The sequence below is a fragment of the Dipodomys merriami genome, unplaced genomic scaffold (assembly GCF_024711535.1).
Source record: "Dipodomys merriami isolate MVZ:Mamm:240054 unplaced genomic scaffold, mDipMer1.0.p SCAF_3, whole genome shotgun sequence".
NCBI lineage: Eukaryota > Metazoa > Chordata > Mammalia > Rodentia > Heteromyidae > Dipodomys > Dipodomys merriami.
In genome coordinates, this window is record NW_027204492.1 from 61,888,508 (window position 1) to 61,912,178 (window position 23,671).

General features: G+C 37.1%; 1 protein-coding gene across 2 annotated transcripts; it reads right to left on the bottom strand.

Moving 5' to 3' along the window:
- Nucleotides 1-5,936: 5,936 nt before the first annotated feature.
- Nucleotides 5,937-22,712, bottom strand: LOC138839491 (lysophosphatidic acid receptor 4). 2 transcript variants are annotated; one of them, XM_070039068.1, is made up of 3 exons: nucleotides 22,646-22,712; nucleotides 19,395-19,444; nucleotides 5,937-7,447 (listed from the first exon to the last, which is right to left on the bottom strand). In XM_070039068.1, the coding sequence occupies exon 3, from the start codon at nucleotides 7,367-7,369 to the stop codon at nucleotides 6,257-6,259; it is 1,113 nt and encodes a 370-aa protein (XP_069895169.1). In that variant the 5' UTR covers nucleotides 7,370-7,447; nucleotides 19,395-19,444; nucleotides 22,646-22,712; the 3' UTR covers nucleotides 5,937-6,256. The 2 variants fall into 2 exon arrangements, with proteins under 2 accessions (XP_069895169.1, XP_069895168.1); XM_070039067.1 differs by lacking the exon at nucleotides 22,646-22,712 and adding an exon at nucleotides 21,800-22,104.
- Between the last annotated feature and the right edge of the window lie 959 nt (nucleotides 22,713-23,671).

Here is a 23,671-nt window from a genome sequence, read left to right on the forward strand (position 1 = left end):
TGAACTGTGTGTTTGTGCACATGCACACACACACACACACACACACACACACACGTGCAAGCTCATGTATTCATGCCAGTACTAGGGCATAAACTCAGTTCCTGGGTGCTGTTTAGCTCGACTGGTACTTTACCACATGAGCCACAGCTCCACTTCCAACTTTTTGCTTGTTAATTGAAGATAAGAGTCTCTCATAGGTTTGTTTTACCAAGCTGGCTTTCTACTGCAATCCTCAGATCTTAGCCTCCTGACTAGTTAAGACTACTGTCAAGAGCCACCAGTGCCCAGCCACTTATGACATTTTAACTTTAAACCAATCTTGTTGTAGAATGTGAAGTTTGGTTTCACACACATGTTCCCATTTACTTTTCTGGTTTTATTCTTGAATACTTCTTGTCGCCTTAAAAAAAAAAACTTACTGTTGAACTTTTTGCTTGTTTTCTTGCCTGTTAAGACTCAAAGCATATACTTGAAAACACCAAGGTTGTTTTTTTTTTTAATCTGATGTCACCACTGCATCTCCAATGTCTAGAAAAGTATGCGGTACATGGTTACTATTTAAGAAGCTAAATAAGTAAATGAATTGTGTATGTCCAGAAATTTCCATAGCCAACCTGCTTCCCAGGAACATCTTAGGCTCCCAATTGAGAAAAGTTCTCAATGGTTTGAGCCTTGTGTACATCAATATACCCAAAGAAGGTATTGTCATTGGAATAATTTGTTGAGCTACAGAAAAACTGCAGAGAAGCTGGGCTTATAGTGGATAGTTTGAGAGCTCTTTGCAATCAGCTTTCAATGTATAAGGGTGGAATTGCTACATCATAAAAAGGACAGAAACCTAGTTACCAGGGTCACAGAAGTCTCTCCAATCTGAGAGCCTGCCTGACTTTGCTCACTGCCACACTTTGCATCTTCTACTGGACCTACTTCCATAAATTCCCGATCTCACTGCTATCCTAGATGTTTGAGCAAAAACTTCTTTTACACACTTTCAGAGAGGGAAAGAAGCTAATCAAACTGAAGACTGGTGAGGTTTTGTTTCAGTAGCCTGTACTTTTGACTTCCTTGTTGAAACAAGCTGTTTACAGTTTCAGGAATCATTTCACCAAAACCATCAGACTCAGGGGACATTTGGTGAAAAAAAAATCCAAACCTATATGAAATAAGAACACCGCTGCCTGGTCACGAAGGAGAGTTTTCAAAACGAGTGAAAAGACAATACATTTTTGACTTTGTGGTACATGAGGTTTAACTAAACTTCTTTGACACAAAGATGATCAATAACACCATATGGAAAAACAAAAAGCTCTGCTTTACACCTAATAATATCTATCCAGAAGAGCATAAATTATTGCCCTTCAATCCTCTGGATTTTTGAGTTTTGACCTGCCTGAAGAGCACTATATTGCACCCATTTCCTTGAACACAGTGCCTCTCATGATCTTCAGTGAGGAGTAAGAACTTGAAAACCTCACTCCAGTTGAGTCCCCCTTTGCCTATAAGGAAGCCTTCGCCACCATCGGGGATATAACAGGTTCCAATCACCAAGCATTTTGTTGATCCTGGATGTTGAATTGTGCCCCCCTTTTGTTACAACATAGATAATTAAATTTCTCAGTGTTGTATAGTTTATGTTTGTATTAATAAAGCATCTTTGTTTATGAGACAAGGAGAGAGACAGAAACAGAGACAAAGACAGAGAGACATAGAGATAGAAAAATAAGGAAATTTACTGTGCAGGGTCCCTGCCATAAGATGAGGCAAGGGAGGCTGAGGCTCAAAAAATGATTGACTATTTCTTGGAACAGCCAAGTCTCCCCATCCAAAGCCTTCTTCAAATAGACATTTGAATTCATCAGAGTCCATTTCTAGGATGCAACACAAACAGAAGGAATAAAAGTGATTAAAAAGGGGGGAGGGATCAATCATTCATAACTCACTGTGCATCTGTTCAACTTGCCACTGTATTGACAAAGGTTTATGTAGTATGTTTTCCCAGGTGGAAGCAGTCTTTGTGTAGGGGAGATGCTGGAGGGTATAAAGATCCCCAGAAAAAAATGAAGTAGAGAGCATGAATTTTACAAAACCATACAAAATTAGCAGGAGTTTGGAGTGCAGAGAACAGATGGAAGAAAACAGATAGGAATGGGAAACAAATGCCATTTTCCACATTGTTTCTGAGAACCTGACTTAAAGGTCATTAAAAGAAAGGTTCCTCTAATGTTAGATTACCGAGGGCTAACCTTGATGGCTGGGATGTCAGAAAAGGCACTGTATGTGCATTTTGATCTCATGAGGAATCAATGCATGTGAAGTTGAGATACTGATATTGCTTGCCCTGAGAATTAGAGGCCTGGGCACCGTCACCAGGAATTGCCTATGTTGCTATCCTAGGACTTTATTTAATTTAGTTTAGTTAGTTTTACTTTAGTTACTGATGAATCAGCCACCTAATTATCACTCATATATTGTTGTCAGATTGCTTGTTTATCTCTACCTGCTCCAGGCCTGACAGTGGATGGATGTAATGGGATATTTCACCAAATCCCAGAATCACTTTCAAATTTAGCATGCCTACAAACCCCAAGTACAACTAGCCATTCCTTGGGATGCATTGGAGATTGGCTATAGAATAAATCATGGATACCAAAATCTAGATGTTCAAGTCTTTTCTAAAATGGCTTAGTATTTGCATATGACACGTGCACATCTCCAGTAGTCTTTAATAAATCATCTCTACATTACTTAGTAAATGCTACATGGTTGTGCTATATTGTTTAGGGAATAGGAAAATCATTTGTGCATGTTCAATATAGTTACAATTATTTTCAAGTATTTTTATTTGAGATTGGTTGTATCCACAGACATAGAAATTATGGATAGAAGTTCAACTGTCAATCAAAGCCACATTGGAAAACTCAGGGAAAGAGGGTTTTTACTATGATCCTCAAAATGTCACTCAGTGATTGTGTCATTTACTAATGCTACATTGGACTTCAGAGAGCCTCAAAAATAAAGTACTGGAGGGCTGGGAAGGTGGCTCAGTGGTAGAGCACTTGCCTTGCATGCTCGAGGCCCTGGGTTCAATTCCTCAGCACCACATAAGCCAAAAGAAAAAAGCCGGAAGTGGTGCTGTGGCTCAAGTGGTAGAGCGCTAGCCTTGAGCTGAAGAGCTGAGGGACAGCACCCAGGCCCAGAGTTCAGGCCCCACGACCGGACCCAAAAAAAAAAAAAAAAGTACTGGAATTGATTTGAGAGAAAATATAATTCAAGTCCTTTCTCAGAGGATGGAAGGAAGGTAAATAACGGAGAGATACCTTCCAATGTTCACAAATACAGAAATTAGAGTGAATAAATAATCAACAAAGGCATAATAGCTAGAGAATCCAAATCTATTTTATTATATGTAATATTTAAAAGACAAGTTGAATAACAGCTAAGAGATTACCTTTGCTTTTAAAATGTAAAATAAAGTAGATTTTACATTTAGTTATACATTTTTTGGTTATATTTTTCATAAGACAATTTTCAATATTAACAAGTGATAGCAACTTACAAAATGGAAATTAACTAAAAGGAAGTAAAATATGAACAATTATATAAGACAAAACATGAAAATTATACAAAAGGAAACCAATTTATATTTTATGTCAATTTTGTTAACATCTCCAATTAGTTTGATATCATAATCCTAAAATTACTTAATCTTAAATGTTAGAGACAAAAAAAAGTTCACATGTAGTTTAAACTTACAATAAAAACAGAAAAGGAAGAATAATGAAGGAAATGAAAAGATTATTCATACTTTGATTACAAATCTATTCTTACAACATAACCTAACAAGCGAACTTAATCTAACTTAACCTAATTTTGTCTAACTGAACCTAATACATTACATATTCCAACTGTAACCTTTCTTCACAAAATAATATAATGGCACGATTATTTTTAGGACTTTAGATCATGAATCCATTCTTACTATTGTTCTATTGTTTTAAGCTTTTTTTTTAGTTCCTAACCCAAGCACAGACACAGCAGTGTTTAAACTTGTATTATGCTCACAGATTTTTTAACTTTAAAAAGCCTTAGTATTTTTGAAACTACGTATCATCAGAAAGAAAAACAAAGCTTAAGGAATTTCAAGAATTTGCTTATTGTTTTAGAATCTTTACTTTTTCATCATTGTTTTATGGCTTTTAATTTTTTAACTGCTCCCTGGCACAACTTCAGCTTACAAGAAAGATGCATTGTTTCTGGAAGTTTTACTTAAAAATTCTTAACATTTTTTAATTGCCATATCATCTACATTTTAAAAATGTGATCAATGCACATTAAAAATGTTTAGCTGTTTTACAGGGCTTTGAAAGTGTTTTTCTTATTATGTTATTCGTGTGTGTGTGTGTGTGTGTGTGTGTGTGTGTGTGGGTGTGGGTGTGTGTGTGTATGTGTGTGAGGAGTTTTATTTCTATTACCTCTAACATAAGGACAAATGTAGCTGTCTTTCCAGATGCACTGTGTTCAAAAGTTTTATTGATAGGGTCTGGGAAGGTGGCTCAGTGGTAGAGTGCTTGCCTTGCAATGCATGAGGCCCTGGGTTCAATTCCTCAGCACCACATAAGCAAAAAAAAAAAAAAAGTTTTACTGACAAACCTCAATATTCTTATACATTCTTTTCATCTCCAATGATAAGATTTTAAGAATTGGTTTTGGGTTTCATTGTTTCAAGTGAGTTATTCTTTTACAGAATTTTAATATTGTTTTTATATCTCCTGAAGTGGGTGCCAGTTTAGCAGCTTCCTTTATGCATTTTGATCTAAGGTATCATATGAAAATTATAAAAATGGTAAGATCTAATAAATTTTACAGATGTTTCAAAATTTAAGCTCTAAGAATTAGGAGTGATTTTTAAAAATAAGGGTTTGTTTGGGAATTTATGGGGTTTTCTGTAATTTACATTCAACCTAGGTAAAATTTTAGCAGATTTCTAGTTGAACTGTGCTTGAAATTTTCATAATAAATGACATAGTATATATATTTTTTAATTTACAGAGCTATGACACAAAATAGTAATGCAAGTGTTAGGAACTATTTTTGCTTGTTTCTCTTTTTTGGGTCCTTTTCATTTTGTAGTTTTTGTTTTATTTTGCTTGTTTTGATTTATGTATACTTTTTTCAATTTGCTCCTGACCTGGACACAAATTCAGCAGCTATTTGGCTACATTGTGCTCCAAAACTTAATAGAAAATAGGAAAGATATATATTCTATAGATACACAAAATTATTAATGCAAGGTTTTTTTGCTTTATTAATTTTTAAGGTTTTTTAGTTGTTATTTATTTACATTTTTTTTCAATTCACTCCTGACCTGGGCACAAATGTTGCAGAATTCTGGCTGCATTGTACCCCAAAATTTAATATGAAGATAAATATTTTACAAAACCCAGTCCCTCCCCACAAAATGAAAACTGGAGTTTTTAATTTTAAAGAATGTGGTATTGCTTACAGATTGTTAATTGACATCTTGTATTTTTATATGATTTTTCCATTCTACACCCCCAAGCACACATGTAGCAGCTTTTTAGCTTAGAAGTTTAGAATGAAAATTTTATTGTAGTTTTAAAAAGGAAAATATTAAAAACTGAGATCATTGGTAGTTATAAATGTATAAATCTTGTTAACTTTCCATCTCTTCTCATTCATATTCATGCAGTTTTTCTGTTGTCAAAATTCACAAGTTTTACCAATTCTTTTAAATTTGACACATTCCTTATTAATAATGCTAGATTAAAATATGCTCATATGCTAAAATAAATTTCATGGTAATTCACAAAAACTAGCATGTATCAGTAGTAACACAAACAATTTTTTAAATAAATCCCTGAATTTGTTCTATACTTATAGGCCAAATCCAATTACCAAAATCATTGGAATGGAAATGTATTTTGAAAAGTTTTACAGTAATCTCCACCACACTAAAGACAAGGCCACTGACAACTTATATATAATGTGATACAATGAAATACCAACTCAAAAGAAGAGTATGGTGATCTATTTTGGTTTCTGTAATTAGACTTGACCTATAATTACTGAACAAAACAGCATATGTACAATAAATGTCCAAACAAATGGATCTGGCTGTATTTGGTACATTAATCTATTCTCAGCATCATTCATTAGCTTCAATCTTTTTTCTTATTTGTATCATAAGAAAAATCATAGGAGAAACTATATCTGGACCTGAAGACAATTCTCGTACCTAGAAAGTGGATTCTAGCATTAATTCACCACCATTATTTGTTGTTTGATCACTAACTTCCTCTTGAATAGCTGGAAGGGAAGGCTTTGTGGTCAGAGGTGTTTCAGTCTTAAACAGAGATTCCATTCTGATATGGGTGTTGATGTAGAAGGACTTCTGAAAAGACTCAAGGGTAAAGTAATAGATGAAAGGGTCAAAGCAACAATTCAGAGTGGCAAGGCACAAAGTAATTGGGTACATGATCTTTGCAAATCGTTCCAACAAACAATTAGTAATGGCTTGAGAGCGCACCAAGGCATACAGGAAGAGAACAGAGTTGTAGGGTACAAAGCATACCACAAAGACTGCCATATGTACTGTGATCATCTTCAGCACTTTTTTCTTATTGGTCCCAATTTGTGACAGTGTCGCCGGCTTGCGAAGGGTTCTCAGCACCACAGAGGAGCAGGAAACATTCAATATGAGAGGGATAATGAACCCAACAACTTCAATAAATATTGTGATCTTGGATAGATAAGTCTTCCAGACACGCTTGGAGAAGCCCTCAAAGCAGGTGGTAGTTGCATTGTTGACATTAGTAGTGGAGAACAAAGAAGCTGAAATACCACCACTAAGGACTAGGATCCAGACTCCAGCACACACAATGGCAGAGTTCCTTCTGGTCCTAATGGTACGAGACCTAAAGGGATAAACAATAGCCAGGAAACGATCCACACTGATACAGGTGAGGAAGAGCATACTCCCATAGATATTGGTGAGGAATGCAGTCCCCGAGATCTTGCAGAGGGTGTCACCAAAAGGCCAGTGGCGATTGAAGTTGTAAAATATTTTGAAAGGTAGGGTACAAACAAAGAGCAAATCAGAGAGGGCCAGATTGGTAATGAAAATAGCCGTCTCACTTCTCATTTTCATGCGGAAGCAGAAGACAAACAGAGAAGCGCTGTTGGTGATTAGACCCAGGATGAATACAACACTGTAGACAGCACCATTCAGATTATACTTGAAAGAATCATCAACAATACAAGTATTATTGGCAGTCGCATTGCCCAATCTGGGCCTGAGACTTGAATTTAAATCTTGGAACTGGAAGTCAATGAATCTCCTGTCACCCATGGATTTTGTTTTCAGAAGGCCTGCTAGCTGCAGGGACTCACCACTCTCAGATTAGGGACAGACAAGAATTTTTTCCTCCTGTAGAAAACAAGAAGGAATAAGTCAAATTTATTTTCCATCCATAAATTCTGTGAAGATATTCTGCTCATCCGATCAAAAGATAACAGATACATATAATTTGGATTGACAACTGCTTCTGAAGTGTCTCTTTCTTTTTCCTGTTGATCCTGGCGCTTTTTTGCTCAAGACTAGCAATCTGCCATTTAAGCCATAGCCCCTTTCTGACTTTTTGGTGGCTAATTAGAGATAAGAGTATACACATAGAGCTCCCCTATGACCCAGCAATCCCACTTTTGGGCATCAACCCAAATGTTCACAAATAAGACCATACTAAAGCTACCAGCACAACTGTTTATTGCAGCATTATTCACCATAACTAAGATATGGAACCAACCCAGAGGACCCGAAAGTAGATGAGTGGATCAAAAAAATGTGGTATATATATGTGTGTGTGTGTGTGTGTGTGTGTGTGTGTGTGTGTGTGTGTGTGTGTGTGTGTGTGTGTGTACGCATAGAATTCCATTATACATATATATACACATATATACATATATGTATAATGGAATTCTATGCCTCCATCAGAAAGAATGACACCACCTTATTTGTTAGGAAATGGAAAGACTTGGAAAAAATTATATTAAGTAAAGTAAACCAGGCCCAAAGAAATATAAGTCCCATAGTTTCCGTTATTTGCAATACCCAGTATATTTCTAGGACAAGCAGAAAAGGCCAAAAGCTATATACCTATGACCATATAAGATGATACTAAGAGAAATGAACCCCAAGATAAGGACACAAGAGATTTTATCTTCCTTGGTATTGTCTTTAATGTATTTATAATATACTATATGATGTTTTTATTTCTTTTATATGTTCTTCCCCCATGGTATAACCCCTGTTTTCACTGTGTTTGATTCCAGTGCCCTACATCTTGTATATACATTTTTTTTCTAATTTGGGGAGGGGAAGGGAAATAACAAAATGCTGAAATAAGGATACAGGTTGACCCATTGTAACAATAAGATGTACAAGACACTATGTTGAAAATGAACTTTACAACTTCGGGGTGGGGGGAGGGAGAAAAGGATGGCAGGGGAAAAACAAAGGAGGAGGTAACAATGTTCCATAGGATGATGTACTCATTACCTTACTCATGTAACTGTAACCCCTCTGTACAGTATCTTTACAATAAAAAATATATATACTTTAAAAAAAAAAAAGAGTCTCAGACTTTCCTGCCAGAGCTGGCCTCAAACCAGAATCTGAAATCTCAACCTCCTTGAATAGCTAGGATTACAGGCATGAGCCATGGTTGTCTGGTTCAAGTGTCTATTTTTTTAAAGCCTACAACATCTACTATTCCCAGGCAATCTCCCATCTAAGTACTACACAGGCTCAGCCCTGCTTAGCTTCTGAGATCAGATGAGATTAAGTACCTATGACAAGTTAAAAGGAACTACCTGGATACTCAGAAGGCTGAGATCTGAGGACAATTCAAAGCTAGCCCTGGCAGGAAAAGTCTGAGACACTTGTCCTCAATTAACCAGCAAAAAGCCAGAAGTAGAGCTGTGGCTCAACTGGGACAGCAATAGCCCTCAACAATAAAGCTCAGGAATAATGCCTGGGGCCCCCTAAGTTCAAACCTCAGGTCCTGCACACACACACACACACACACACACACACACACACACACACACACCAACACCAACTGCCTAGTTATACGGTACAAGTGGGAGAGATTGTAGCATGGCAATGGACATGAACAAGACATAAATTACTTAAGAGTCTAGGGAGAAATGAACACCTGATGAGTAACATAATGTTACTACTTTAGAATTCATATGGCATTTTCATTCATCAAAATCTTTTCAAAAGCCATGATTTATTTGATTCCTACAAAAATACTACAAGGTGGGCAAAACAGAAATTATCACCATTTTATGGCAGGAGAAAATAAGCTTAAGTGATATGGAGTTAGAGAATATCAGAATTGGAAGAGGCTGTAAATGGTATAGTCAGAATTCGAATTCAGATTCTTTGATTCTTAACCAATGGATTTTTAAAATTCAAATTGTGAAAATTTTTTATTGTCAAGGTGATAGAAGGGTTTCAGTAAGGTAATGAGTACATTCCTTGTCAACCTTGTTAAGCCTTTCCTCAAATTTCTCCTATTTTCTCTCCCTCCCAATCCCCCCAAGTTGTACAGATACAGATCATTTCCAACATACTGTCCTGTGCATATTGCTGTTACATTGCTTCTACCCTTGTCCTTTGTCTCACCATTCTGTTCTTCCCCTTCCTTTTCCTAATTCAAACAAGCTTATATACAATACCAGGGTACCAAAATCAAATACAGTAACAACAGAGGATATACCATAGAGGGAAGACCATACAAAAGAAAAAAAAATCACATAGTACATTAAAAAAAAAAACCAACAGCAAAGAAAAACTACTTGTGTCCATGTCTTGGCGTTCATTTCATTTAGCATCATCTTATACGGTCACATGTACTTAGCTATTGAGCTATTCTGCTCATCTGCTAAGATTATCCTAGACATATACTAATTATTGCAAATAAAGGAAACCATGGGTCCTATGTTTCTTTGGGTCTGGCTTACTTCAATAATGTGATTTTTTTCCAAGTCTCCATTTCCTTATGAATGGGATGGTGTCATTCTTTCTGATGGAAGCATAGAATCACATTTTCTTGATCTATATTCATCTACTGAGGGGCATCTGGGTTGGTTCCATATCTTAGCTATGGTGACCAATGCTGCGGTAAACATAGTTGTGCTGGGTAGCTTTAGTGTGGCCTTGTTTATGATCATTTGGGTAAATGCCCAGAAGTGGGATTGCTGGGTCATAGGGGAGTGTAATCTTTAGAGGAACCTCCATACTGCTTTCCAGAGTGGTTGAACAAGTTTACACTCGCACCAACAGTGCAGTAGGGTTCCCTTTCGACCACATCTCCTCCTGCATCTGTTGTTATTAGATTTCTTGATTGTAACCATTCTAACTGGGATGAGGTGGAATCTCAATGTTGTTTTGATTTGCATGGCCAGAGAAGTGAGCATTTCTTCATGTGTCTATGGGCTATTCTTATTTTCTCTTCAAAGAAGTCTTATTAATAGGGTGGTTTCTTTGAGGGCTTGTTTTGGGGGGATTTAATCTTTTGAGTTGAAAGTATATTTTAGATATGAGGCTCTTATCTGTTATATATTTTAGATATGAGGCTCGTATCTGTTATATGGCTAGTGAAGATCTTCTCCTAATCTCTGGGCTTTCTATTGATCTTGCTAGCTATGTTCTTTGCATTTCGGAAGCTCTGCAGTTTCATGCAATCCTATTTGACCAAACTTTCTTTGATCTGTTGTGTTTCTGGGTCTTTATTAAGGAAAGTTTGGCCTGTGCCAAGGAGCCCTAGAGTTTCTCCTATTGCTTCCTGTAATGTTTTCAGGGTGTCTGCTTTGACTTCAAGGTCTTTGGTCCATTTAGAGTTGATGCTGGTGCAGGGTGATGTATAAGAATCTAACTTTATTTTTCTACAGGTGTTTAGCCAAATTTTGCCAGCCCCATTTACTGAAGAGGCTGTCTTTCTCCCATCCTATTTTTTTGGCTCCCTTATTAAAGATTAGGTGGCTATAGATCTGCGGGTTCATTTCTGTAATCCATGGATTTTTAAGCTACTCTAAATTGTACCGTCTACGCTCTCCAGTATTATTGAAACACCATGGCTGAGTACTACTTCAATTACATTAAATAGCAAGTGGATATAGGATCTCCAGAACATGGTCTAAAAATATTATGATTACACTCCTAAATTGTTGATTAACACACCTTTTTCTACTAAAACAAGACTTTGGAAGCAAGGTATGATGGCAGACACCTCTAATCCTAGCACGTGTGAGGCTGAAGCTGGAGGGTAATGAGTTCAACACCAGCCTAGGCTACTTAACTAATAAGAATCTATCACACACAAAAAATTAAAGATAAGTAGATAAGACAAGAGTTCAGAGGACATGAATACCTCAATTAGAGTTTCTAGTTAATCAGAACTACTAGCTAACAGTTTTCTCATTGTATCACAGTATTTTTCTTGAGAAACAATTCAAATAATAAACATTTATACTGTCAATATTCCCCTCCTGCAGCTCATGGTTCTCTTGCTAACTTCCTCATACTGGACTCTAAGCATAAGATTGTATGTCTTCATTTTCCTTTCCTACTGCTCACCACTTCAGATATTTCTATACCTCCATCCTGGTCCTGGTCAGTAAAGTATTTCTCATCAGATACAAATGAGACATGAGAAGTAGATTTGACGTGAATATCCATGCCCCGTTTTTCACACCTGATCTAAGCATGCTCTCTGCCTGCTACTGCTTACATAAGTGACAGCCACTGACTTAACTGAGTATGGTTTGAAGGCACATATACAAGTCTTACCAACTTTTTCTAGGTCAATAGCTGCATTGGACAGTGACTTCCTTTCAAATCTGTACTGTTAATACACTATGGACAAGTAACTGTTGAATGATTCTTTTCAATGAGGAGGATATGGAATAAAAGTGGCCTTTGTCCCTTGACATATGCTGAGTTTTGCATGATTATATTGTAAAATGTGAAAGGCAGTTTTCTGAAGTGATTCTTTCTTCATTCCTTTCCTTCAAAACTCCTAGGAAACAGGTCAATGGACCTTTATGGATAATAGAGAAGGGGGTAAAGGGAAACTGCAAGAGATACAGAGGCATGAAATCACCTCAACTTCGATTAGAAACAAAAGTTACTGGGTTTGAGAAACATACATTCATACCAAAGAATTAATATTCACATTATGAGTTCAAAAATTAAACACCAAAAATCCATTTCATAAATGGCCAAAATTGATTGAACCAATGATTCTCAAAGGAGGTGCAAATGGCAAATAAGTACATGAAGAAATGTTCAACATCCTTATCCTTAGCCATAAAGGAAATGCAAATAAAAAGAATACAGAAATTCTATCTTATCCCAATCACAATGTCTATCATCAAGAAAACAACAAATATAGTAAGGATAAAGGCAAAGGTACCTTATTAGTAGGAATGTAAATTAGAACAACTATAAGAAACTAAAAATAGGGCTGAGAATGTTGTTTAGTGGTAGAGTGCTTGCTTAGCATGCATGAAGCCCTAGATTTGATTCCTCAGTACCACAGAAACACAAAAAGCCAGAAGTGGCCCTGTTGCTTAAGTGGTGGAGTGCTAGCCTTGAGCAAAAGAAGCTCAGGGACAGTGCCCCAGGACTGGCAAAAAAAGAAAAACTTAAAAACAAAACTACCATATGATCTTACTACTCCACTCTTGGGCATATAAATAATATACAAGAGATAGTGCATACCCATGTTTCCAGCCACACTACTTGCAATGGAAAAGATGTGGAACTTGCCTAGTTGCCTAACAACTGATTATTAGGTAAAGAAAATGTGGTGCCCCTGGATGCTGATGGCCCCTGCCTATAATTCTAACTACTCAGGAGGTTGAGATCTAAGGATCCTACTTCAAAGCTAGCCTGGGCAAACAAATCCTAAAGACTCTTGTTGCCAATTAACCAGCAAAACCCCCAAAACACAGGTATGACTCAAGTGACAGAACACCAGTCTTGAGCAGAAAAATCCAAGAAAGACTATGATGAAGTCCTGAGTTCACAGAGGGAGACAGAAAAAGAAAGAGAGGTATCACATTTCTTCCTGATCATTTCATCTCTAGGACCAGCTTACCTTTGGCAAGAAGCAACTCTGATTTGTCAAAGCAGAGCATAGTAAAATCCATGACCAAGTAAGGTCTAAGAGTAAGTCAGGTAAAGAAGAGATATAATAAAAAATAGAAAGCAACAGAATCATAAAAACAAGAGAATGGAGAGAAACAGGGGAAGATGAACTAAAAAAAACAAACAAACAAAAAAACCCGTCATGGGTATGGGTAAGTGTTGTCATCCAATTTGCGTCCAGACACTTTGGAGAGAATCCCAGTTCAGTTCCTCCAATCCCAGTCTTGCTACCTTGCTTTATCCTACTCCCTCCATATTTATCACTTTAAAATGCAGGTTTCTTACACAAATCATAGTTTGCAATCAATATGTTTATTTAAGGGTGCTGAAGCCCATCAGGAAAAACAAGAGCATGGAAAATCTTAGTCAATGGTGTCATAACTCATTTTGGGAATCCTAGACCCAAGGGTGTTTTTGTTGTTGTTGTTTTCTTCTTTTCACCAATGGTGTGGTAGGGGAAAAAAAGTAAATGCCAGGGGCTTTGAATGTGTCTTAGTGGTAGAGTGCTTGCCTAGTATGCCTGAAGCCCTGGGTTCAATTCCTCAGTACCACATAAACAAAAAACACTGGAAGTAGCACTATGGCTCTAGCCTTGAGCATAGAGAGGCTCAAGTACAGCCCAGGTGCTGAGTCATTTTATTTACTACTTTGAACACCCTACTAGCTATTCATTGCAAATGCCATTTTTACACTAAAACTAACATTCACATTCAAGGACTTCACTGTTCAGCTGGGCACCAGTCTCTCAGCAGGCCATGATCTACAGGATATAGAAAAATCTACAAGGCTCAGTTTCCAATTAATCAGCAAAAAGCTAGACTGAAGACATGACTCAAGTGGCAGAGCACTGCTTGTATCTGCCTTGTATAAGTACTAACAGTAAATTAACTTTATTTAGAGAATGCTTTCATAGTAGAAGACATTCTACTTTCGCCCAGAGTCCACTCAGTCATGCATGCATATTGCTAGCTCACGCATTCCAAATAGGTGAGTTATCTCTCATTTTCCATTCAGTTCTTTTCTGTGATCACAGTGCTCTTATTTCTTAATTTATATTATTACTGTAAGTTGACAATGCATGTTTACTACAATTATGAAATGTACATGAAATGTATAGTATATTTTAATGTACTTCATGATATATATTATATATTTAATGTACTTCATAACATATATAGTTCATTTTAGTACATTATATATGTGTTACATTTTATATGTATATTTCATATATATTATATATATTTCATATTTAGTACAGTATATTATATAGAATACTGAATATGTAATATATTTTATATATAGTATATTGTAAATACACGCAATGCAGAGTGAATGAATCAAGTTGATAAATGCAATCTTCACCTAACTTCCATTTAATATTCTCTGGACCACAGGCAGGCAGTGTGTATATGCCCAATACTTCTACTCTGGCTGCTTTGAGTAATCAAATCTTGTGGGAAAAAAAAGGACCACAGACAAGAAAGCAGTACAGTCTCCCTCCTAAAGAGAGGGCATGGGAAACTGCCACTAAGGCCCTATTCATAGCTCTCCCTTGCTTGAACACAAACCACCTTTGCTGTCTAGCAGGGAGGGTGTGGTGCTAGGACTTAACGCGGCATTGGAAAAGCAAGGAGTTCTATTTCTGACTCAGACACTGGTTCACTCTGTAACTTGGCTATATTGCTTCTCTTCCCTGTATAAACATTACCTCTGAGCCTCACAGCTGAGGTTAGGAAGATTCAACAAGGCTTCTGAGTAGTTTTATGAGCTTGCCAATATTTGGCCCTATCTAACCAGAGAAACACTATAGAAGTTTTTCTTTCTCCGAAGTCTGACACAACTGGAAATTCCTATCTTTCTGGATACCCTGAAATTCATATTGGCAGTTCTTTCTTCTGTTAATGCTTTCTACCTCAAAATGCCTTTCATTTCAACCTTACAAACACAATTTACTCAGAACAGAACAATCTAGGAGGGTTCCCCCAATGGGGTTCTAATTTTAAAAATCAGACCAGTATTTAACTCTTAAGCTAATTCTGAAAAAGAACCAAAACTATTCAAGTAACCAGATTTTTTTTCAGATTGTTTCTTTAGACTGGCACATGGTTAGAAATACCACCAGATCATGGTTGTGCAGAGCATGGAAGCAAAGGGCCAGCACATGAGCTTCCAATGAGATGAAGAAAGAAAGTAGGCACTAATTACATCTTCCACTGCAAGGAGCATCAGACTATTGTCTGGTGAAGAAATCTGCAACCATTATTCAATTAATCATGTGGGGAGGGGATACAGAGTTGGGTTGATGTAGGTTCATTGACAATGGGCAGAAAGCAGGTCACTTAGAGGTGAATCAAAAAGAAACCTGAGAAAGGGGTTGGAGGGAAAGAGATGTAGGAATGGAAGAGGGTAAGAGGCTGAGGATTATAACCAAAGTATATTATCTACATGTATGAAAATGTCACAAAGAAATCTGAGCTGTTCTTTTTTAGCAGTCTCCTTAAGGTTGGCCTTGAATTCAAGATTTTCCTGTCTCAGTCTCCTGAGTATTGGAATTATAAGCATGTACCACCATGCTGGGAAACAGTAAAATCTAATGTTTTATACAAGTTGAATATACTAATAAAATATTTTATAAGAAAAATCAAAATGACACAAAAAAGAAATCTGACCCTCAATGATTTTTTAACTCTGACCAACATATATGGAGCCAATTAAGATAGTTTTACAGTAGTGTCCACTTTTTTTGTAACTGATTTTTTTGTGCCAATCCTGAGGCTTGAACTCAGGTCCTGGGTGCTATCCCTGAGCATTTTTGCTCAAGCCTAGCATCACACATGAGCCACACCTCCACTTCCAGGATTTTTAGTGGCTAATTGCAGATAAGAGTCTCACAGACTTTCTTCAAACATCAATCCTTAGATCTCAGCCTCCTGAATAACTAGAATTACAGGAGTGAGCCACTGGTGCCCTGCTCTTTTTCAGATTTTTAATGATACTGAAATACACTACGATTGATGTTGTTGGGTCTCCTGGAGGAAATAAAAGTTCACCTTTTGGTCCAATAATGATGAATGGACACCTATTTAACTTTACACAGTGCTAAAATTTCAAATGACACATTGAAAACAAGATGACTAGATTGCTTTTGGTCTTCACAAAAAGCAGTCAGAGTTCAGAAAGACAAAGCCATGAAGCCAGAGTATGCTAAATTTTCCTGCTTTGCTCTATTTTTAATGAGGTTGGCACAAGTCAAAGTATATAGAAAATTATGACCAAAACTTAGGAAAAGTGATACAGCCTTCCTTCAGGAGGAAGAGGCAAGAAGATTACCAGTTCCAGGACAGCATGGGTTACTTAGCAAGACCTTGTCCTTGTTTATAGATACCTAGCAGTAAACTTAAGAAGTACACCAATGTGAAAAATACAGCCAAGGGAAATAAGCCCAGGATTTTGCTCCTAGAATGAGCAGTTGCTAACAGGTAAGACCCACAAAGGAAATCTAGGCCAAGTCATAGACACAGGTCACACATATGCTCATATTTCCAACTGATGCTCCTGTGCACTGGTTGATGTTTCTTAAGAATTTTCAAAGACCATCTAATGTACATGGAGGAAAAGATAGGCAAAATTTTCACAGCAGAATGGCTCAAGGAAATTGGTATTCATTGATCTCTTTGTATGTATATGTGTGTGCCATTACTGGGGCTTGAACTCAGGGCTGGGTGCAGTCCCTGAGCTTCTTTGCTCTATCACTTGAGCCGCAGCTCCACTTCTCACTTTTGTCAATTGGAGATAAGCTTCTCCCAGTCTTGCCTGCCTGGGCTGGCTTTGAACCATAATCCTTCAGCCTCCTGAGTAGCTAGGATTACAGGCATATGCTCCCTGGCATCTTAGATGCTAAAAATATCCCTTTATGATATCATTTCCGAGTTGAATCTTTTGTACAGCTGTTCTCTCCCCCCTTTCATTTTATTTGAGGAAAACAAGAAATTGACAGAGACCCCAGTCTGATTAGTTCAGATTCTATCCTTAGTGTCTAATTTGAATGTTTATTTTCACCAAAATAAAAATTTCAATCTGCTACTAACCCTTTACCTGATGATGCAATCCAAACGTTAGGGAATTATGTGATCTACTCCTCAATATGACAGAGCCAAAGATTGCATCAGATTACCAATGTAGAATTTTTCCCTAGTACCTAGTTATAGAGTAAGACAACTGCAGAGACATTGCATAATCTAATATTATGAAATTGTCTAGAATCTTGAGACTCAATATCTCATCTCAGAAGAAGCTTCAGACCTTTGGGGAATATTTTTTGGATGTTCCTGAAACAGCTCATTCCCAAATTCTACAAGGCTCTTACATGCCAACTAGGATTCAGCCTTATTCCATTTATCTAAACACATAAATATTTCAATAATCAGACTAATTCATCTGATATACTTGGGCACTGAAATTGGAAATATGAACAAAAACATGTCTTCTATCCTTAAATGTGTGTGAAAATGCAAATAAACGTGTGTGTGTGTGTGTGTGTGTGTGTGTGTGTGAGAGAGAGAGAGAGAGAGAGAGAGAAAAGGTGAGTAGGCCAAAGAGTTCATATTCATCTACAGCAACTTTGCCTGGATAACAACAAATAACAACTCCTTGATTGATTCTGGATCTTTGGATCATATGATCTGTAATAATTTGGAAGTAATGGTTAGAAAAATATTAGAGAATAAGAAATGAGAATTCATGGAGAAAGTTATTATAAGGATAGTGGTACTCACCACATCAATTCAGGCCAAATTTCAGAGCAAATTTTATCTGAGGTTAGATAATCAATGAACTTTTTGAAGGCACTGTCATTACAGATTATCTCTAATGGTGATGTGAAAAAAGAATCAGTAATAGTAGTGTTCCATAAAGAAACTTTTTCACTAAAATGGATATCTAGATTATGTGAAAAACCAAGTTGCTTCATGATACAATTCAGAATAAATGAGAGCCAACATATTTTTAAATGGCATTTTAATATCCTGGATTTCATTATAAAAAAATTGCAGGTAGCAATTATGTCCTCAATGTATCACTGCTGTACTTTACAAATAGTATTAATTAAAGCATAAAATCAATGAATCTCTGTAACTTATAACTTTTTTATAACTAGTTTAAATAACTAGTAACAGTCAGGTATTGATGGCTCACTCCTATAATCCTAACTACTCAGGAGGCTGAGATCTTGCAGTCATGGTTGAAAGCCAACCTGGGCAAGAAAGTCCATGAGACTCTTATCTCAAATTAACTACCAAAAATCCAGAAGAGAAGCTGTGGCTCAAGTGGTACTTTGAGCAAAAAAAGCTCAGTGACAATACTAAGCCCTGAGTTCAAGCCCCAGGACTGGCACACACACACACACACACACACACACACACACACACACACACACACACACACACACACACACACTCACACCACTAGTAACAAGCAAAAAATGCTTCCATACATTAAAAACCAATGAACAAAGATCTTTTGGGAGGCCTGGAATTTACAGTGCTTCTTTTCCCTGGCAACAACTGCTATGATTGGACAGAGGAAATAAAAGAAGATTGGGGCAACAGGTGGAGATGCCATTACCTTGTCACTAGCCTGCAATCCCACATTGTTTCTCCTCCCTCTCAACTAGAGTGATAGGTGAGAGGTTTCCATTACTGGATATTTGTGTACATATTGACAACCTTGCCTTATCTCTAGCCTGCACTTCCACCCTATTTCAACTCCCCCTCAAGAACTACAGGGATATGAGAGAGGTTTCCATTAGTGGGCATTCATATACTTATTGACAACCATTGTGCCTTTACCAATATATCCTAAGAACCCAATATAGCATGTTTGAAGCATCTTCATATTACAATTCTGCACAACATACTCATATAAGATGAGAAAGACACTGCAACAAAAGTCTTATAAATAGCACCTGTGTTTGCACCTTGTTCATTTATTGCTTGCAAAGTAGAAGCATCTGCTGGTACCCAACTTACCATTCTTTTGAACAAAGGTAGCCTAAAACAGAGCAGATCGTTAAATGATATTCCAATTCTTCTGCACTGATCTATCATGTAATAAGACGTTAAACAAAATCTTCAGAAAATGTAAAATACATTTATCTCACCTTAATATTAAAGAGAATTGATTTGCACACTTCTCCAGAGAGCAATGTTCCTGAAATGAAAGGAATATTATTTCATAGGTTTGTCTGAAAGGAATAGATATTTTAACATTTCTTTTTTTATGGCTTTCATAATTGATACTGATTATATGGAAAACTTGTTTGAAGCTTACAAAGAATTTTTGTCTCCTATGTAGACAATATTTTGATATTATTCGTCCTCCATTAATCTCCTCCCCTCTGTCCTCTTTGAGCTGGAGGCGTGGCTCTGGTAGAGTGCCTGCTAGCAAGCATGAGGTCTTCAGTTCAAATTTTAGTACTTTAATAATAATAATAATAACAATAACAATAACAACAACACCAAAAAGTGCAAACTAGAATTTTGTTTTATTTAGAGTCTAAAAAAAACTAAGAATTTTAAATATCTAGAAATTTTTATATCTGATATAAATTCAATGTAACCACACCCAGCCCCATCACTTAACTGTGAAAAAGAAAATTACAGTCCCTTTTTGGGTCTCAGTTTTCCTTCTCCTTCCACCTTTGGCCCTGACTGACAAGATGTCTTCAACTTGCTACAATACAGTCCTCACTGGCTGTTGCCTCCCATCAGTTATTTTTAACTGCTTCCACTTGTCACTACAAAAATAATTTTAATTGCTAGTCAATAATGAGAGCCATTCATTTTTATTGGACTCAAAGAAATGATTGGCTGTCAGAAATAAATTCTTAACTGGAGCCAGAGGCACATAGAGCAAGATGCCATTTATGCCATGAAGTCTTCCTAATGCCCTCATTTTCTCCACCCTCTCTCCTGTCAATTTAGCAGCCATATCAAATCAAATTGTCTAGTTCTCAACTCTTCAGCCTTCCTGCTTGATCAACACCTTGTTGCTCAAAAATAAGAAGTTAACCGCATACATCAGAACATAAGTATACAGAATTAACATGCTAATAACAAAACAATTGTTTACTAAAAGAGGAGTCTAGATTACCAGTGGTATGACCTTCTATGAAGCCAATTTTCAGGACTAATACTCACAAATATACTATTGGATTTTTTTTCCTTTCCTGCTTAAGGCAGCCAAGAACATACAGTATATGATGTCACACCAGAAAAAAAAACAATGACAATACAATTAGGCCCTGATAAAATCACAGCAAAGGCAACAAACTTCAATGCCTTCGCCCTATTTAATTCAAAGGCAATTGAATAGATCAGCTTTAGCTAATCTTTGCTTGAGTGTTACTGGGAGGCATCTTCCCAGTGCTCTTTAACTTAAAGAGTATGCATTATAAAAGGCTGGCCTGATTGTTCCAATGGGGCTTTCATTTCTGTCTCTGATTGGCAGGAGGTGCTTTAGAATGTAGATACCATCAAGTTTCTCAGCTGAACCCATCCTTCTTTGCAAGAGTGCAACATTTTTATCTACTACAAGGCAAAGGGATTTACAATCTGTTTGGATGGGGTATGTGTTTGGAATTTTGTTCTGCGAAATAAACATGTTGCAAAGCCAGTGGATAATTTGGATTGTAAATCATTACTGTTATCTTCATGTTATTCAAAGAAAAAGGAATATTGTATGTTTTGGTAAAGCAGCAAAATGAATTCCAACAAGCTTTGAAATTCTTGAAACTTTGGATTTGCTGGTCTTTTTCCACACAGAAATCATGATAAATACAGTGCTATTTTTTAATTCCCTGAAAGACATTTTCTATTTAATTCAAAAAGATCAATTAGTGGAATCTTTAAAAGAGTCTGAAAATCTTAAAAATATTCAGGATATGCAGGAAGAAAATATTAAGCATGTCACACTGTTACATCTGTATGGCAAGTAAGAATTAATTTCACATATTACAGCAAATTCTATTTATACCAGAGGTCATTTTTCATTCAAACGCAATTCTTTCCTTTATAGGTAAGTTTATGAATTATTCAATATAGCAAATGTCACATTTTCCATCAACCAATTAAGCATCAAAGGCATGTTGTGTATAGTTTTACTAGAAGAAACCTCAATAGAATCCACATTAGGTCACAATCAATTGTAAACCAAAGAAATAATATAGCTAGCCAGTCAAAACAGTTTCTAAATTGTTCTGCTCTGTGATTTTAAACCAGCTCTTTAGAACAACTGTGTTTACATGAAACAACAACCTCAGAATCCTGTATCTCTTTTACAGAAACAATATTATTGCCAACACAATAGAAATTCTTGTTTGGGTTATTTTTTTTCTTTTTCTTTTCTGTTTTTACCATTCAACACAACGATCCTTGTTCATCACTTCAGAGTTGAAATCTAACTTCTTTCCCAAACATTCAAAGCATCAGTGTTTCCCCTGAAGTTTGTTACGCCATTCCCCCACCCCCAAACACCCAAATCAAATCTTTCTCAAAAGAGACTTACCCAAAAAAGAATGTGCTAGATGAGAGAGTGTGCGCATGCCTGTAGACAATTAGCTAATAAACATGTAAACGGGCAACTCGCACTTTGTAAGTGCATATTTTTATCCATTAAAAAAAAATAAAAACAGGGAAAGGTTAGCCAAGCCCGAAGGAGCCGACTCTGAGCTGCCGCAGCTCCTTACAGCAAACCGCTCATTCTGAAAATGTGAGCTTATTTACATTGATCTCTTTCCCTTTGTTAAGGACTGGCCCTCTTGAATGCTGTAGCCGGCATGCCTTTAACAAACAGGACACAAGAAAAGGCCCAAAGTCCCTTCTGGAGCCGAGGGCCGGGGAAACTCTTGGGGGTCTCAATAGGAAATGCTTTTCATTGGATAAGGAGGCATTATTAGGAGCCGAGATCCCGCCCAATCCCCTGTGCTCCATCGTTCCCTTAGTCACCAATCGCTGGACTGAAGAAGTTTTTCCTTAAAGAGCATTGCCCAGGAAAAGCAGTTTAACAGTCAAGAATTAGTGGCTTAAGTGCCACTTGACAATATAAAAAGTGGCCTTCCTGACCAATTAATTCGCAGAGAAAGCCTGTGTGCCTGTCTTTGCTGCAAGACCACTACCCCCCTTTAGAATTCTAACAAGGAGGAGACAAAATTCCTAACTGAGAGGCATGACTCAACTATAAGCAGTCCCTATTTGCTCCTACTTGGATAAAACAATTAGAACTACAATGTTGGTAAAAACAAGGAGGGGTGGAGGAAGGCAAAAGTGAGAAGTGATGCATTCTTAAGACACAATGCAAAATTAAACCTACTACCACAAAAGAAAAAGAAAAGGAAATCAGTAGCATACTCACTTATGTTACTAAAGTGCCCTCAGATGGAGATGAGTTGGGGTCCCAGAGCTGTAACCCCCACCTTCCATGTACCAGGGAGCGCTCAGTGAACGGAGGAGAGTCTACACTTCTCTTAAATAACTGCCTGGCAGGAAGTCTAATTACCATGAAATTTTCAGAGATTTGCTAAAGAGTAAAATAAATAGTAGGGATGCAATCTGTTTATAGTGAGCAGTTATCTTCAACTATATGGCTACTCTACCCTGGGCAACTTCATTTTTCATAGGATGACTGCCTGCTATAGTCACCCACACTGCTATTTTTGCTTCCATATTTTCTTCCTCTTTTCCTCCCTCTCCCTGATCTGAGTTTGCTTCAAAAATATACTCATCTTTCTAACTTCATTGCTAGCCTCTTCCTACATACCTGCAATCCCCTCCCACTCTTTTCTCTATTCCCACTCACTGGCAGTACCACTACATACAGAATGGGCCCTCCTCCCAATGAAACTACTGGGCAAGGATAAGGTACTTGCTCAATTTGGGCAAAGCAATGTCCCTGGAGAACTGGGGGAGCCTCTGTCTGCTTCACAACTTTAGTCCATGTAATTAAGCTGCCTCCCAAATCAAACATATTTCATGTTTGTTTATTCTCCCCTCTCTTCAACTCTGTTGTGGCTGTTCTCACTAACAGTCTAAGCCAGTGAACAAGTCACTGTGAAGCTGACACTACTAGCCTTATTACTTGTAACTAATTAAAAAACACTTTGCTACCTCCCCTCCTCCACTCCTCCCCTGGGTCTCTGCTCTTTTATTTCCCCTCTCTGCTTATCTCAGGTATGTCTACTTCTGCCAGTTGCATTGCATTGGCTATGTTTTCCCAAATGGTCTTTTCACCTACTCTGAGCCTTGACCATCCCCTGATGCATTCATCAGTCCACAAGAAAAAGATACAGTCACCATCTGACTGAACTTCAAAGTCTAGCTAGAGACAAAAAGGCAAATTTTAGCACTTATGTGGAGAGTGGATTCTGTAATGAATCAGAGG

Coding starts and splice junctions, on each gene's coding strand:
- LOC138839491 (XM_070039068.1), bottom strand. CDS start 7,369: ATGGGTGACAGGAGATTCATTGACTTCCAGTTCCAAGATTTAAATTCA.